Here is a 17,927-nt window from a genome sequence, read left to right on the forward strand (position 1 = left end):
CTTTTGGACTGCGTGTTGGAATTTGCTTTCTGAATAGACTGGCTCCTTTGGAGGGGTGGAGGGTTGGCTTCGATGGGGGGGCCCCTTACGGTGTGTGCGTCTGGGCATATAGCTAGCCCACATGTGTGCGCACGTGAAGGGGAGTTGCGGACACTTGTGGAGCGTGAAGCCATTTAACACAAGCTCCCTACTTCTCTAAAATTACTTTTTCTCCTTATGGGGCTTGAGGGCTCCAAGTGAGGCTGGAACAGTTTTGGGGACAGATGATGGCCACATGGCGGAGGGACATGAAGGGGGTGGGGGGCACGAGGTTGGGTGGGCTGGCCTCAGACTCAGGATGATGCCGGGTCGGCTGCCCCCATCAATCTAGGAGCCCTAGAGCTGGGACTGTGGCTACTGCCCTCCCCACAGGTCCCCTGCTTACACAGCCCAGGGCCAGAGTGATGGCTCTGCAGAGGGGATCAAGGCTTGCTTGGGGCCAGGTTCCCTACTAGCTGTCATCACATTTCACCTTTTAAAAACCAAGCAATGAGTCAGGAACAAATTCATGCCCATTTGACAGACAAAGAAACAGAGGCTTGGAGAGATGAATTGATTTGCCTAGGGTCCTTAGCAGGGCAGGCCCAAGAGGTCCTTTTTGTCCTGTCTGGGCCTGCTCTTAACACCAAATGTCATAAGGGGGAATAGCAGCACCGTTAAGCCAGGCCACATCCCGGGGTTCTCCCCTTTCCTAGCCCTGTGACCTTGAGCAAGTCACTTAACCTCTCTTGAGCCTCTGATTCCTCCTCTGTAAGGTGGGGAGTGCCTATCCCATAGGGTTGTTGGGAGAATCGGCGAGTTAATTCCTGTAAAGGACTCAGGACGGGGCCTGGCACACAGGGAGTGTGCCAGGGCTGGTATCCCTGTTTTCCCCAGAGCAGGAAGGGTTGAGTGAGGCAGTGGGTGGGAGGAGAGGGGAGAGGGCCCCACAGACCCTGAGAGCTTGGGCGGGGGGTAAGCTGAAAGGCTAGTGAGGGCAGGAATCCAGAGAGTGAGCGTGTAACCCAACCAAACTGAAGAAGAAGGTCAAAGGCAGGAAGGGAGAACCTTCTAGAACCCAGGTTCCCAGAGGGAGCGTGAGATTCCAGGCACTGGCAGGAAGAACCAGACTGGAAGGGACAAAATGAGTCCGAACATACCTACACATCTCCTGTTGCCCCAACTGTCAGGATCGGTAGGCCTCTCTCTCTCTCTGTCTCTCTCTCTCTCAGTAGTAGCTGGGGTTGGAATAACTCACGGGGGAGGCGCCACGGAGGCAGCAGAGTCTCTGGCACTTGACCAGCGCGGAAGAACCGATGGATAAAGAAGCCAGGGCACACAGGATTGAAACTAAAAAAAATCCCGTTCACCATCAGATGAAAATGCTACGGCACTTGCCAGAGAATATTCTTGGTTTGGAACTCGTTCAGGACCCTAAACTTAACCAGCTGGAACTCTTTCCCAGTACCATGCTACTAGTCGCCCATGAACATGGAAATTTGCATTTCATCATGAATATGGAACACGGAGTCTTGAGCTAAATGATCCCCAAGAAGTGGCTTCAGCTTGCACTGCAGGCTGGGTTTGGAGCAGCCTCCTCTGCCAGCGAGATGCGTGCGGGCCAGCCGGCCTGGAGGTAAAAGCATTAGCAGATGGAGGTGCGTCTCCCTCGCTGCACCCCAGCACTCTGATGTATGGCAGAAACTCTTGGAGATTTTGTGTGGCCGACCAGAATTCATCAGGAGGGAAAGGTCTGCTAGCAACACATGCATGAGGGTCATTCATGACAAAGGGGGCAAATTCTGGGATGAAAACCCTCACCGGGAGCCCTGGGCAGAGACGCATCCGAGCCAGGCGTGACTGGGCCTCATCACTGATGCCAGGGAGCCCCGTGGAGCGGGGCGGGGGAGCCGCGGCACTTGGTCTCGGGCTGCAGGCCCGCTTGGCGTCCAAACTGGCTCTGCCCGTCACTAGTTGTGTGGTCTCCTTTGGATGTTTGGAGCCTTGGAGTCCTTGTTTGTAACATGGAATTACGAGTCCCTCCCTCCCGGGGTCATTAGAGAAATGCAGCGAGCTCAGCCTCACACACTGCCGCGCACGTGGGCTCCCGAGCGGCACCGCGAGGCCGCCCAACGTGGCGGCCGCCTCCCTTGGCAACGGCGCATGCTCTGCGTTCACGCGCGCACTCCTTCCGGGCCGCCTGCGCTCGGGGCGTCCGGCCGAGTCCCGACAGACAGACTGCCCTGCGTGCTCGCTGGAGAGACCGGTCAGTGCACAGTGACACGATCGGATGTCCCCGGGGGACAAGCACCGCAGGGGAAAGGGACGCGGGCTCCTCAGAGAGAGAGACAGAGAGACCCACCCGGATTGGAGGAGGGTGGGGAGGAGCTTTCGTCCCGCGGTGTCCGGTGTAGGGGGGGGGTACCTCTGAGCAGATCAGCTGCATGCATTTGGGGGACCAGCCAGGCAAAGAGTGGCGGAGACCTTTCTGGGCAGAGGGCCTGGCCCGCCAGCGGCGCTGTTCGAGGGGCAGCAGGAAATTATGGGGCTGGACGGCCTGAGCGCACGGACCAGGGTCCAGGTGAGGCTGCCGAGTGGCCGGAGGGAGCACCGCAGGCCCACCAGCGAGGGACGGGGACGTGACGTTTTGTTCCGGCTGCCGGAGGAGGCCGTTTGCTGCTGTGGGCAGGGGCGGGAAGTGTCCAGCTTGGGTTTTAGTGGAATCCTTCCAGGGAGAAAGAGGAAGCCGGGCACTCCGGCACGTAGTCAGAAGTGGGATGGGGGCGGGGGGTGCCGGAGGTACCACGAATGACCCACTTCGGGGCATAACACGCTGGAGCTGCAGGCGGGGTTTGCGAGTGGGAGAACCGGGGGTGGGTGCTGAGCGCCTGGGTAAACTGTGGCGCCACTCCCTGAGCCACGGAGGGGCGCGTTTGGGACACAAAAATCAAAATTTTACTTTGGGACACATTGGAAACCACATGCAGCTGAGTTGTCTTTAATTATTATTATTATTATTATTATTATTACAGATTTGATTTCTTTATTTTGAGCGTAGGGAGGAGCAGAGGGAGAGGGAGAGAGCGAATCTCAGGCAGACTCCCCACTAAGCGTGGAGCCAGTGGGGGGCCTCCATCCCCTGAGGCTGAGATCATGACCTGAGCCTAAACCAAGAGTCACATGCTCAACAGACTGAGCCACCCAAGCGCCCCTGGATTGTCTTTCAAATTCAAATTAAATGATGTACACTTCCCAGGAGCAAATGTTTACAGAGCGCAGGGCTCATAAAAGGAACTCCCAGAACCAAGGGAAGGTGTTGTCCTTGAACAAGCTGGTTGCAGTGCTGTGGTTGGTAAGATTGGAAGATGTCACTTGGTGGCTAGTCCCAAGGTCAAGCTCCAGCAGAGAATCTCAGAGCCCCACACCTCAGGGGGGCCCCAGGCCATATGCTTGGAAAAGGACAGCTGGGCTCCCCAAGATGGGGCCTTACCCCAAATACCAAATTAGGCAGGGACCAAAGTTCTGATCGTGATGGGGAAAATGGTATTAAAATTGTAAAACGGAAAATTCAAAGAATAGCAAGGAACCCCTGGGAGGGGCGTTATCAACTCCCCACAGCTACTGGCTGGTGTGCGGGAGCCTGAACGAGGGCTAGAATGAGGCTCGTCCCACTCCTGGACTTGCCTCTTGCTGGCTGCGTGACCCGGGACTTAAGTATCCTTGTCTGCACAAGGAAGGTGGTGGCCCTCCCACAGGGATGCTTGGGAAGACTGGTGCAAGAAATAACAGAATATAGGGAGCACGCCCCAAGCAAGCCTTACACCCCAACAAGCATCCACTCCCTCCCCTTCTCATCCCACCGGGTCACACCGCCGTCGGGGGCTCACTGCCTGAGCCGGTGTCCAGGGGAAAGCTCCAGCACGCCAGGCAGGCCCCTGGCCCTGCCTGCTCCCAGGCTGACTGAGATCGGGACGGTCCCACCCTCTAGCCTCACGTGCAGGTGTCTCCCACCAGACACTAAGGGCAGGGACCCTACTTTGTGCCATGGGTTCATCTCTTAGGGATGCTCCAGAAATCACATCTCTTTGGTCTGATTAGCCTTACTTGTCCAACTCTTGAAACAATTGAAGAGTTCTTTGTCCAGCTCCCACCTCGGCTGGAGAAGCTCCGTGTTCTGGCCAGGGGTCGGTGGGAACCCTGCACGCCCTAAGCAGGAGTCTAAGGACCTCTAATTCCATGGAGGCCCCCATTGTCTCTGGGGAATCGGCCCCACCCCGCTGAATGTGTGGGCCAAGAACCCCGCTACCTGTTTCAACAGCTTCCCCTCAGCTACCTTCCCCATCCTTCCGGGCTTTCTGCACTTTTGACCGTTTGATCACTTCCTGCTTGTGACCTGGATCTATGCCCTGAAGGAAAGGAACAGAAAGGAACACTCTCAGGAAGGCCCCCAGCAGAACGGACTTAATTAAGAGATGGATTGCGCATACAAGGCGTGGCGTGGTGGGGGTGTTTCTGGGATCAGGGGACGCCATCCCAGGCAGCCTAGACCCCAAGGCCAAGGCTGGCACATCACCTTGTCCAGAGGAACACTGGGACCGCTCATGGATTCTTCCACATTCGAACCCATTCCTGCTCACCTCATGCCTCCCTCCCGCAGGAACCAGACAGAGCCCGCTTAAGGCCTGATGTGTTTGCTTTGTCTAAAGTGGTGGTCAAACCTACTAACCATGTGGCAGGGGTGAGATGCACCCTCATTCTCAGCGTCAGCACCTCCACCGGGAGGGCACAATCCCAGCACCTCCCCCACCCTCTCCTCCTGCAGAGCAAACACCTACATACGACCCTGACCTTGAGTCTTGCAGTTGCTTTGACAATCTTCATGACACCCCAGAAGGTAGATGCCATGGCCTAGTTTCCAGATGAACACCCACACCCATGCCACCTACCTACTCTTCCCTCGAGGGCGGAGAAGGGGCTCGGTGGAGTCAATCCAGGGTTCTGGTCCTGGGTTAGCAGGGAGTGAGGCCAGACCCCCGCCGGGAGGCTGGGTGGGTAGAGGGACTTCAAACCTGGACGCTGAAGAGAGGAAGGATGGGAGAGAGGATCCCTCAGATCTGAAGTCTGAGAGGCTTAGGGTTCCAGAAGGAGACGGCACCAGAGTGAGTCAGCATGGTCCAGGGGTGGTCATCAGCTTCCCCAGGTGGGGGAACAAGGCTTCTCAGCAATCCCAGACATGATCCAGCTGCTGCTATAGACCCCACCCCCATTTTAATGGAGACTGGAGTCACCCCAGCATGACAGCTACATTTTTTGGCCACCTGCCATGTGTCAGGCACCCTGCCAAGTATTTGATCCAAGTGCTGATTTATCATGGTGGAGCCCCCTTCTGGCCACCTCCCTCCTGGAGTTCGGGTGGCTTGAAGCCCAGGCTCCATCCAAGAGAGGGGGCTTGGTTCGCAGGGCTCCTGGGTGGCCTTCAGGTCTAGGGCTGGGGGCCTGGACCACCAGAAACCAAATGCCAAGGTAAGGGCCAGGGCCCCTCTCCCCTGGGCATTACAGGACAACAGCAGCATTCCCCACTTCACCCCTGCAGGAAGGATTAGGACCGAGTCACAGGGCCTGCCAGAACACGATGGCAGGGGTGCAAAGGTGCTTGGGTGACGGTGGAGGCATCCATTGAAGGAGGCAGTGACAGGGTGGCCCTGAGAGGTGGGAGGAGTTTGGATGGAGTCCAAGTTCTAACACCCGCCTGGATGTGTGACCTGAAGTCTTGGGGCCTCCCAGCATTTCATGAAGACGAGATTATTAAAATACAAGAAAGCAATGGGCCGGGCCCAGAGCTCGACCCCCAGTAGCCATCAGCAGATGGTGGTCTCTGCTCACAGGTGCATCCCCCCGGGTGGCTTCATTTACTCTCAAGTCTAGGCCACGAACAGCTCAGGGTTCCCAAACATACCTGGCGAACGTTCAGACCCTTTCCAGGGGCCAATATTTCTCCAGGCCCTCCCTCCATGGCTGGACTTTTTATAATTCATTAGGCTAAATATAAATTCTTAATTGTAATAAATTGTAATTATAGCTCCTTTCAACCATAAAACCCAGACACATTTACTAATCAAGCCCAAACAAAACTGCAAAACCTTGTGACGAAGGTGGGGTTGTCCAGGCCCCTGTCACTGGTGCCAGGGAGTGACTCAGGTCCCCTCTACTTGCCACTCTTCGGACCCTGTGAAACCTGTCGTCGTGCGTCCCCCTGTCCCCCTGGGTAAGGAGCACTGACCCCTTGGCTCCAATACAACCCTAGAGTCCTGGGTTCTTTTCTCCTTCCCACTCTTCCAAATGATCCAGGGTTTGCTGAAATTACTTCTTTAAAATGTTCATCAAAATGGAAACCCTGGTCTGAGCCCCCGCCTGCTCAGCCCCCCAGGGCCCCTTCTCTGGGCATCTCACAAGACAGGGCTCCAAGCCCAGCCCCCACACGGCCCACGCGGAGGCCACAGCTATGACAAAGTGGAGGCACCAGGGTGGGCCGGGACTCTGATGGCATCTGTGGGCACAGGGCAGGGACAGACGGGAACGGAAACGGGAACAGCAGGGGCCGAGAAGGCTGCTCAGAGGAAACCACGCTTGAATTGCATCTTAGAGATGAAGGAGATTCGTCAGGCCGGGGGAGGTGATGGAGGGGTTAGAGGGACCGCAGCCTGGAGGCCAAGCTCTGCCTCGAGTATCTGCAAGAGGCTGCAAGAGCAGTTAGGGGGCTCCCGGAGGGTGGCCAGCAAGGGCAGGGCACAGAGGGCTTTGGCCCCAAGCCAGGGAGCTTAGTGCTAAGCGGAGGGTCGGGGGAGCTGCAGTGGTGCCTGGGCCTTGTGGCTCAGGACGTCCCTCTGGCGGCCACACGGAGGGCAGAGGGGGGCGAGGCCGGACCCCGAAGGAGCAGGAACCCGCGCGTCCCCCAACCATTTTGTCAGTGAATCTGGGGCCGCCTGGACGAAGAGGGCGGGGCCACAGCCGGTCAGCCCCGCCCCCCGGGCCTCCTGCGGCTGGAGCAGGTGAGGCTGGCCTCGTCCCGCCGCCTCTCCTCTCCCCCATCCCCTGTCACACTTCCTGCAGGGGTGAGGTGGCTCCCCGCCCCTGGCTCCCGCGTGCGCTCTGCGGCCAAGGGAGGCGGCCCGCCGGGCCAGAGGAGTGACGGGGAGCCTCGCCGGGGGGTTGTGTAAACTTAAGTGTTGGCCGCGAGGCAAGCTATTTGTGGAAATCTGCTGCCCCCTGCAGGAAGATTCCAGAACCACATTCACTCAGGACCCTCAGTCCGGGAAGGGATGGGAACTGCCCCTCTTCCAAACACGAGGGGCAGGCCCCCAGCTCTGGTGGCCGGAGTGGTCTCCGCTGGGCCTGGGGATGTCTCAACACCGCCCTCTGAGAAGGACGACAGGTGCCAAGCCCATCTCACCCACCCTCAGTGACCTCACTCACCCCACCAGGGCCTGGCAAACTCCGCTTCTCCGACTTCTGTAGGTGCGGCTCGCAGAGGGAGACAGTAAGCCCGAGAAGGCCAGCTGGTTCAAACCCAGCTCTGTCCCCTTCCTAGACCCATGCCTTCCCCGACGCCCAGTCCCTATGCCCGTCTCCTCTCTTCTTGGCACTTAAGTGACATTTTGTGCTTCTGTTGTTGGGTCTAGGTGTGCCTTGCCAACCCTCAGCTCAGAGGGTGGGGCCCTCGTCCTGGTTTGCCGAATGTGCGTCCCCAGCTTCCAGAACAGGGCCTGGCCCATGGGAGGCGCTCAAGATCTTGGTCAAGGGAAAAACTCTCTCTCGTGTCTAGTCCCCACGGCACTGTGAGCTCCCTGCTGGGCCTTCCTAGCGGAGTTTAATCTCCTCCTAGAGAGAGCCCTCTTGCTGGGCCCCTCCAGTGAGCTGGGATCCGAGAGGAGCAGCCCTGCTGGTCTCGGAAGGTTCTGGGCTGAATGCTAAGCCGGGGCTGCCCTCCGGGCTGGGCAGGTGCCCTCTTCAGTGTCCCCATCCTCCGCCCTCCCAGCAGGGACTGGTGAACACTGTCTCCCTCTGCGTAGGCCGTAGGGGGGGTTACAGGCCTTTAACACCGCGCTCTCCCGGTAAAACCACGTGAACCCGAGAAGCCAGCTCCTTCGTGTGCAAATGAAGATGCCCAGGCCACCTGCCCAACTGCACACAGGGAGGGGCCGAAGGGAGACAATGCACGCCCTTCCTGCCAGCCCCCTGTAGGCCCCCGGGCCCCCCCAAGGCCACCATGGTGCACAGTGTCAGCGCACACCGCGCTGTAGCAATGACAATCCCCTTTTGCATCACAAAAAATTTTAAGAAAAAGATACCAAGTGTGAACCCTCCATGGGGCAGCTGGCTCCAAGCAGGGGATATTCTGCCTGCTTTTGAGGGGAGAAGGCTGCAGGTCGCAGACTCGCCCGTGTTCCCGCACAAAACCAGATCTCAGGGCCACACAACCGACCCGGAAACACCCAACCCTCAAGCCTAAGGGGGGGGGTCCCCCAGCACCACGAGGGGCCTGATTTCTACAGGGCCAAGAGCTTTTATTGGGTCGGGCTCTGTCTCTTCCCCAAGGCAGGGAACAGAACAAATACACAGGCAGGTTGGGAGGCGACGGGCCGAGCGGGATTCCAGCCTCAAGGTGTGGCAGGCAGAGCGGGTGCGGGGCAGGCAGGGAAGGCACGGGGCGGGCGCTAAGACGGGGCCTCGAAGGCAGACCTGGTGCTGCTCCTTTAAGAGCCACAGGTTGGAATCCCGAGTCCAGACCCGTCTGGCAAACTGCAGGGCCTTGTGTTTCAATAAGTGACCTTTCTGTTGGTGCTAATTGAGGAGGACTTGCTTTGATGCCAGACATGCGAGGCCCTGCCAGGGAGCAGGGAGGGGGCCTGGGCCTGCTTCTTCCAGTAAAAGGCAGGCTTCTTGGCAGCCATGGGTTTAGAAGCCGCGTTGCTATTGTAAATCATAAGCTGATTATTGCAGCGCTTTAAAGTTTCCCAAAGCGGTTCCAGCCGAGCTGTGAGTTGCAACACGATTGCTAGTTGTTTATCGAGTTATCGGCAAGAAGAACCCTCAACTCTTCTTTGAGTCTTTGACTCAAGAACTCTAGGCGCTAAGAATCCCAGCCTCTCCTTCCCGCCCAGACCAGGATGAGCGAGGGCCCCTGCCACCAAGCCTCCGGGGTCGACGGTCACGGGAGCTGAGTGAACACACGGGTTTATTTGGTATCAAGAATTGAGAGCCTCGCAAAGATGGGAGTTTGGTTTTGCAGTCCCCAAAGTACTAGCAAAACCCCTTGGTCTGGCAAACTCCTCCAACTCCTACTCAGACGGGATCTCCACCCGTGGGTTGTGCCACGCTTCCTCCGTCTGGGCCTCGCAGGAGCTGGGCCTGCCCCTGTGCCAAATTGCTAGAGTTAACATTTGTGTCAGTGTTTCCATTATAAAATGCCTTTTTCCCCCTTCATGAATATATAACCCAACTGTTAAATTACCCTCAAGGCAGTGCGCTGGCTGACACGGTGTTCTCACTTCCTCTGGATGGTGGGGGTGGGGCGGGACAAGGGTCTTCAAATGCACCTTCCTGGGCTCCCGGGCTCCATCCCCCGCACCGGCAACGTGGGAAGCTAAGGGAAGCTCTGCTCCACCAGGGGCTGCAGCAGCTCCTCCGGCTCATCCCTCCTCACCCCGCCCGCGAGCTGCTCGGCCAGGGGCTGTTACCCTTGGCGGGGGCTGCTCAGAAACAATCTCAGAAACCTGCGGTGGTCAGGTCCCGGGCCCAACGCCACCGCTGGTGCCGGAAGGAAAACCGATGAGACTTTTAAGAGGCTCCATTTCAGAAGCCGGCAAGCAGCCTGAAGGCCCCAGCGGCCAAGGGAAGGCAGCAGCCAGAGGTGTAGCCAGTCAGAGTTCACGCCGACGCCACGCAATGTAACAGTGTTCGCCCGATTCTAAAAATCCTTAGTAACACTTTTTAATATACAAGAATCAAAAGTACAGCAGTTTTACAATGTAGGAAAATTTAATACATACTATATAAACAACATTATTTACATCAGAAATCACTAGGACAGTGGCATTTTTCACAAATATAAATTAATTACTGTTTAGTCAACAGGTTTTAAAAGTCCACAATTTTACAATAAAGAAAAACCACCCGTCCCCAAACGCGTGGGGTACGGACGGACTAAAGCAGCCTGGACCCTTGGCCTGGCTCTCCCCGCCCGACACGGCAGCCCTCAAACAAGCCGGAAGACCACTGGCGCTGGGCCCCGGGGCCACCGCTCCTGCTGACAAGTGGATTTTGGTCTGTAGGATTCCAGTGTCCCTGTGTGAATTCGTAACTGAATTGCGTGTGCACCGCACATCCTGACGCAGCTCTCGGGCATCAGACTACAATGTCTGCAGCACGATGTGAGAAGTGTTCTGGTTTCCCATGGAAGGGTTAAAGGAATGACCGGGGTGGCGGCGGGGGGGGGGGGGGGGGCACACCAGATCTGGCTCTGCAGAGGGCCTAGCTGTTTCTCTCCAGTCTCTGAAAAGACCACAGTGCCACGCCTGGACTTTCACGGCATCCTTGCGCAAGGTATTTCTACTCAGATCTCAGGTGATGCTAACTCCCCACCCTCTTCCTCAACCCCTGCTGTTTCTACCCAATCATTAAATCCTTCAAAGCCAGGCTCCGCACAATACCACCCTCGCCGATTCCTGGGGCAGTTTACCCCATCCACAAGGGAGAGAATCCCTACCCGTGCAAATGTGTTTGTGATAAAAGCATACAATATACTGATTCAGGTCAATGAGGAAATGCCTTTTTCCCAACCCACCCTTCAAACATACTTCAACACCTAAAATAGTTGCTTTTACGGGGATACTGTAATTTTATAATCAATTTAACACTGATCTGGCGAATATTGCCTTTTGCTACATCATATGGCACTAAAAGTCCTGAATGTAAACAAAAGGAAGTTCCTTTTTCTTCATGATGAGACATCTTTGGGAATAACTCACATCTCTTACCAACTTCAGAGAAAATCACCCTTGCCGAATATTGAAATTCAGGGGCCTCCTGTAAGGGGAGGGGGACGCTGCGCCTCCCAGAGGACACAGCCGGACTTCCCAGGGGAGAGACATGCTGGGGCTCATCCCTCCCCCCCAACCCCAAAGGACCAGGCAAGCCAATCTAGCCTTCCTCTTCGGCCTGGGCAAGAAAACACAGGGTAGCGTCAGTACTGTCAGCAAGAAGCTAAGCTGGTGGTGGCCAAAGCGGACACATGCTCTCCCCGAGCAGTCACAGTGGGATGACTGTGGCCAGGGGCGCCTATGCATTCCTTTGGGCTGTGCCCCAGGCCTGCTGACCCCCTACGAGCCCACGCTGAGCAACCCTAGTACCATGAGACCAGTAAGGATGGGGCAAGGCCCACTAAGCTCCCAACACAAGCTGTGAGGACCCAGACTCTGCTCTGGAACTCACCCCTGGCCAGCCCCAGGATGCTGCGTACAGCAAGCAGCAATGACCCACCAAAGCCACATCTGCTCCACTGGGGTCCCGGGACTTGGGGATTTCTTAGTAAAGGCATGAATGGTGCTGCCCAGGGTACCGGCAAGTAAGTGATGATCATTTTATGAAGTCCTCACAGATTAGTTCAGGGAGTTTAACCCTGTGTGTGCCCAATGGGAAGGTTTTCACCAGCTCTGAGCCTGGACACGTTCAGGCACGGTGTAGGTTCAAGTCAGTTATTCCATCCAGAAAGGCCTTTGGATACTCAAACAATACTGGTGATACCTAAAATGAATAAAACGGAAGGCCCAGTATCAGAACGAAAGGAGCCTGATGAATTGGGTGCAACCAACTTGCCTTCTGACTCCGTTCAACCCTGGCAGGACTCTGTCGGCGCAGTCCCCTGTCCTTGGGGGCTTCCTAGTTCGCAAAAACTTTAACTTAGATTTGTACTTTCTTTGATCTCATTCTAAAAAAACACCGGAGTTCAATTCTACTGATGCCCGACTAGCCGTACGAGCCTGTTCCCCACAGGTCACTGAGCTTCACCTGCCCACCCGCCACACGGGGTCAGCAGACGTTGTGCCCCGCGCCGTCTACTTCTTCACGCCGTGCGAAGGGAACTGAAGTCACTACAAGGCAGCTGCAGAGGCGGAGCAGGCACAACACCCAGAGCCCCCTCCCCGGAAGCCGCTCCTCACCTGCACCTGGGCACCTGCCAGCAGCAAGCCTCCCCCTCCAGCCAGGCCCTGGACTGACCCTTCTCGCCCCAGGATCAGAAATCCACCAGGGATTCCGAGGCCCTGGCCTCACTGCCCCCACCCTAGCCCCGCTGTCAGCCCACCCTCAACCAGGAAGACCCACGCCAGGGTCAGTGCTTCCCCACTCACAGTACTCAGGAGTCTGCCGGACGGGCGCTCACTCCCCTGGCACCAGGGCGGAGGCGGCCCACTCCGGAGACCAGGCCTCTGAAATATACAGATAGTGTGGGAAAAATTAGTGTTGGTCGGGAAGGGGCCGCTGCGGAAGCTCTTCCCCTCCGTCCTCCTGCAACACAGGTGTCAGGTGAGGCCCGAGTGTGCGGTTTCTCCCAAGAACACGTCTGAGGAGCGTACCTGCTCCACTTCAAGTCCCATTGGCGAGACCCACGCCCCGCTCCCCGTCAGCAGCATCCGTCACATCACAGTGAAGCAAATCATGTGCCGTCCCAGCAGGTCCCGGCAGCCTGCACACACACGCTCCTACCCAGCCCACCGCACCCAGGCTTCCTTCCCTGGGGAAACACAGCCCACGAAGCTGGTACATACACAAAAGTCACCTCTCCCTCCTAGCACCCATCGCAGTGACAGGCCAGAACCAGGCTGGAATGGGATGGGGTGTCAAAGTGCAGGAGTGGCGACCCAAACCCAAGCTGGACCAAGTGAAAGGCCCCCACTCCTTGAAGTGCTCCTTCCACCGGCAAGCTGACAGCAGCAGCATGTCCAGAAACTCCGCTTGCTGGTCTAGGTAACTGGCTCCTACTGGATCAGACCAAAAATATCCAGGTGCTTAATGACTCTTGCTCTCCCCTTCTTGCCCAGCTGTCCTTTATGTTTTCCGAACATTCCAGTTATAATCTGGGTTGTTTTTCTGTTCTAGTGATCTCTCCAAAGGAGACCTGTGATCCAGCGGTGACTTGGAATCGTGGGGAGACTTCTGAGAAGGGGGCGAGCGAGGGTCTGAGACTGCAGGGTGCAGGGGAGGCAGAGGCTGTTTATACTCCCCCAGTTTGTCTGTGTGGAAAGAGCGGTAATGGTCCGAAGGTCCTTGGCCATGGTAGCCCATAGGGGGGCGGTGGTCAGACATTCGTCGGAAATCCTGCTGGTGGTAGTTTTGAGGCCGAAATTCATCGGATCTCCTCCGCTTAGAGTCATGATGGTGCCTGAAATGGAGATGCAAGGATTAGCTGAAAAGACCAAACCCATCCCTTCCTTCTTCATCCACCGGCTCTTCCTCATGCACTCATATTCAAGGACGCTTCCAAAGGACTCGAGTCTCTACAAATGCTTACATTACTAGGAATCGGGGGGGGGGGCGGGGGAACCCCACAAAAGCAGTAACAAAGGGCTATTTTATAGTTATTGGCAAAACACAACCTATGAAATGACATAAGCCTCAAGTCTGCAATGAAACAAGTACACACTTGAATCACTGGTGGCTTTGTAAAGCCGTACTCCCTTCAGGAAAACTGGCAAGATCTACAAACATTTTCACATTCTTTGACCTGGCCCAGGAGAAAAAGAGCCACGGAAATTATTTGAGAAGTTATTAGTAACAGTAAAAGCCACAATCAACCCAAACAGTCAACAGTAAATGAAAGGTTAATTAAATTATTTTAAAAATTGACTCAATGTGAAGAATATTAAAATTTTTAATTAGCACCACAGTAAACTGCTTGTTATCCTGTTAGAAGAAAATTGGTACTAGTCAACAACAAAAAGACAAACAACCCAATTCAAAAATGGGCAAAGGACACAAACATTTCTCCGAAGATCTACAAATGGCCACTAAGCACATGAAAAGAAGTTCAACATCTTTAACGAAACAAATCAAAATCACAATGAGCCACCCGATTCACACCCACTAGGATGGCCTCGTCTAAACAAACATACAAACACATACACACACGCACACGCACACACACACAAGGTAAGTGTTGGCAAAGAAGTGGGAAAATGGCAACTCTGGTACATTGCTAGTAGGAGGGTAAAATGTTTCAGCCACCGTGGAGAAGGCAAACACAGAACTCCCATATAACTAAAAATTCCCTCCTGGGCATATACCCCAAATAACTGAAACAGGTATTCAAACGAATACTTTTACACCCATGTTCGTAGAGCACTGTTTACAAGAGCCAAAGGTGGAAACAATCTCAATGTCCATCAATGAATGGATAGATAAAAAATACACAATGGAATATTATTCAGCCACGAAAAGAAACAAAGTACCAGCATGTGCTACAATGTGGATGAGACTCAAACATGATGCTACATGTTCAAAGATGCCAGCCACAAAAGACCACATCTTTATGATTCCATTTATACAAAATATCTAAGGGAAGTAAATCCATAAAAACAAAATACAGATTGGTAATAATCAGGAGCTGGGGAGACAGCAGAATGGAGGGAATGCTTAATGGTTATGCAGCTTTTCTTTGGGGTGATCAGTGTTTAGAACTTGAGACCGAGATGGTTGCACGACATTGTGGATGTATTAAATGTCACTGAATTGTTCCCTTTAAAATAATTAATTCATATTATGTGAATTTTCCCTCATTAAACGAGAGAGAGAGAAAGAGAGAGGGGACAAAATGTATAGAACAATGGTTCTCAAGACACCAGATGTCAGGTAAACAAAGAACAGTGATTCCCTGAGGGATGGAAAGCAAATGAGATGAAGCTCATAATAAACCCCTCACTGCCTTGAGACAGTTTCCAGGCCTCAGCACAGGGGGAGGGAGACTTCCAGAATTAATAGGCAGGGGCAGAACCAAGGCAGCTGGAGTTCAGAGTATGGAACGCAGAAGAGAATTCTGCACACAGAAAGAAGTTCAAAGACCTGCAAACTGTTCCCCTTGGGGATTCGGTGAACACCGTTCAGGGTGTGCATGTGAAGAAACTACCCAAGGCCAGGAAATAACCACCCGGAAGGTTGGAGGTGCAAGTGCCCTGTTCTCACCAGCTATACCAAAAAACCTCAAGTTTCAAGGGACATCAGTGGAGTACCATGAAGCGTTCCTGCCTCCGGTGGGAAAAATCAGCCCTTGCCAGAAAGCAGCTCCCATTCTGCCCAAAGAATCTTAACAGCAAGACCTGAAAGGGTCGAACTGTTTGCAAGTAACCTGTGTCTCACAACAAAGCTCCAGAATATTTATAGGAATACAAAATACTTGGCACTCGGTGAGGCATCTAATCAAAAATTACCAGGCATGGAGAAAACCAGGAAACTAAGACCATAATGAGGAAATAAGCTAATCAACTGAAACTAACCCAAATGGTAGAATTAGCCAACAAGGATAAAACTATTTATAAGCTGTATTCCAGATTTCAAAAGGTTAGAGAAAGATTTAAATTGGGGGGGAAAAAAATGCCCAAATACAACTTCTAGCAATAAAACTCCAATGTATGAAATGCAAAACATATTAGATGGGCCTCAAGGCAGGTTGACACTGAAAAATAAATCTCAGTGAACTTGTAGACACAGCAATAGAAACTATCCAACGGAGACAGAGAGAAAACAAAATTTTAAAAAATAACCAATACAAACAGCCTAATTATAGGTGTAATTAGAATCTCCAAAAGAGGTGAGAAAGAGGACAGAAGAAATAATGGTAAAAAAATATTCCTAATTGGTAAGAAAGATAAACCCACAGATCCAAGAAGCTCAACACTTCCCAAGCAAAACAAACACGAGGAAAAATACAGCAAGATGCACTATAATCATTGATAAAAACTAGGAATAAAGGAAAAAAAACACACGTTATGTAAAGAGAAACAAAGAGATGACAGATTTTTTCATCAGAAACAGTTCAAGTTGACAGAAGAGGAACATCTTTAAAGTGCTGAAAGTATTCATCTAGAATTTATACCCAGCAAAGGTATCTTTCATACATGAACGCCAACTAAAGACTTTCTCAGACATAGAAATGCTGAAAGAATTTATCACCAGCAGACCCATAGTAAAATGACAGTCCTTCAGGCAGGAAAAAAAAGTGATACTGAATGGAAATACAGATCTAGACAAAGAAATACAGGGCAAATGCCCACTGGAGCCTGACTAGACGATACGGAAGGGTGGGAGGTGAGGGGGAGACAGACCCCTCTCAAGGAGACAGCGGCCACTCGGCTAGAGCCACTGGCTAATGTGTTACCAGATCCTCCAACAAAAAGGAGGTGTTTATACAAAACTTTCCAAATTCAAATTCAAGCCCAAAGCATGTCGTTAACCTAAGGAAACCAAAGCGGCTGTGAGGTTAAAATATAGTCAAGTCCTAAAATTAGGAAGAATAAATAAAACCTCTTCAGCCCTTCCCATAGTTATTCCCACAGGTTACAATGCTAACTGGCTCACAATGGTCTTGTACAGTTGTAGACAGGGTACGACTTCAAAAAGCCCTTCACCCCTAAACTGTGGGGTCGTGGCAGACAAGGACCAGGGGCTGGGACCCATCTCAGGATCCTGCTGCCTGAGAGCCTCGCACCAAGCTTAACAATTTGGTTGCAGACTCTAGTATTTTAAGGCTACCACTTCTCTACATTTCCTCAGAGGAAGGCGGAAAGCCTTTCCTGAAACTACAGATGGCTCCCTATGACCCAAAGAACACAACTTAAGACCTGTAACTTGGCATTCAAGCCCTTGCTAGCCAAAGTGTTCATCTTCTGGGCTTCCCTCTCTGGGTGCCGACCCTTGGCCTGGGCCTGTGATACCTATCCCACTTCTCTCCCCTTAGCAGACTCTTCAGGGCCCAAAGCAAGAATCAGCAACCTCTCCTCTTCCTCAGCCCCCAGGAAAAACCTCAAAAACCTCTACTTTCAACCATCCACTCAGCACACGGTGTCAGCTGCCTACACCAGGATTCCTCCCCAATACCCTGAGGATGCCCTGACAGCAAAAACATCGGCTCAGACTAGGGGCCAGGCCTGGCACGTGATGAGATGTCCAACGAACATCTGATAAAGACATGAATGCATATGCTACTTGCCTCTCCCCCTCCAAGAGTAAGACGCCTGGCAGAGGTCAGCGTCTGGCGTCTCAGGACCTCCCGCCTACCTGTCATAGTAATCTCGGTGTCCCCTGTGGTCTCGGTCACTGCTGTACTGGTCATAAGGTCTCTTTCTGGACAGGCTGTTGGGTCTATAGCTCCCAGAACGGTGGGCGTCCATGTGTCGCCGGTCCCCATAATGGTGGTCCTTGTACCAGTGCTGCTCGTACTGATGGTGCCTGTCACTGCCCCACGGAGGGTTGTTGCCACCACCATAGCTGAACTTTCTTTCCCTCTGCCAGTCTCCTCGATCTGCAGGAAAAGGAAGAACAGCTTCACGACTGCAGCAAATGGCTGAATTTCACAACCACTGAAGTTTAAACTCAAAGGCTGACAGGTGTTACAGAAATAGACATTATAGGGCGCCTGGGTGGCTCAGATGGTTAAGCGTCTGCCTTCGGCTCAGGTCATGATCCTGGAGTCCTGGGATGGAGTCCCGCATCGGGCTCCCTGCTCGGCAGGGAGTCTGCTTCTCCCTCTGACCCTCCCCCCTCTCATGCTCTCTCTCTCATTCTCTCTCTCTCAAATAAATAAATAAAATCTTTAAAAAAAAAAGAAAAGAGGGCGCCTGGGTGGCTCAGTCGGTTGGGCG

At 53.6% G+C, this 17,927-nt stretch overlaps 1 protein-coding gene across 2 annotated transcripts in view; it reads right to left on the reverse strand.

Annotated features, from left to right (window-relative positions):
• Window positions 1–9,989: 9,989 nt before the first annotated feature.
• The window catches only part of CHD2 (chromodomain helicase DNA binding protein 2), a 119,495-nt gene continuing 111,557 nt past the window's right edge, over window positions 9,990–17,927 (reverse strand). For both annotated transcript variants that reach the window (XM_021680659.1, XM_021680657.1), the window contains 2 exons: window positions 17,344–17,587; window positions 9,990–13,456 (listed from right to left, as the gene is read on the reverse strand). In XM_021680659.1, the coding sequence (XP_021536334.1) occupies window positions 13,123–13,456; window positions 17,344–17,587 (578 nt within the window). In that variant the 3' untranslated portion in view covers window positions 9,990–13,122. The remainder of the gene's footprint in view (window positions 13,457–17,343; window positions 17,588–17,927) is intronic.

Source organism: Neomonachus schauinslandi, chromosome 9 (assembly GCF_002201575.2).
Source record: "Neomonachus schauinslandi chromosome 9, ASM220157v2, whole genome shotgun sequence".
NCBI lineage: Eukaryota > Metazoa > Chordata > Mammalia > Carnivora > Phocidae > Neomonachus > Neomonachus schauinslandi.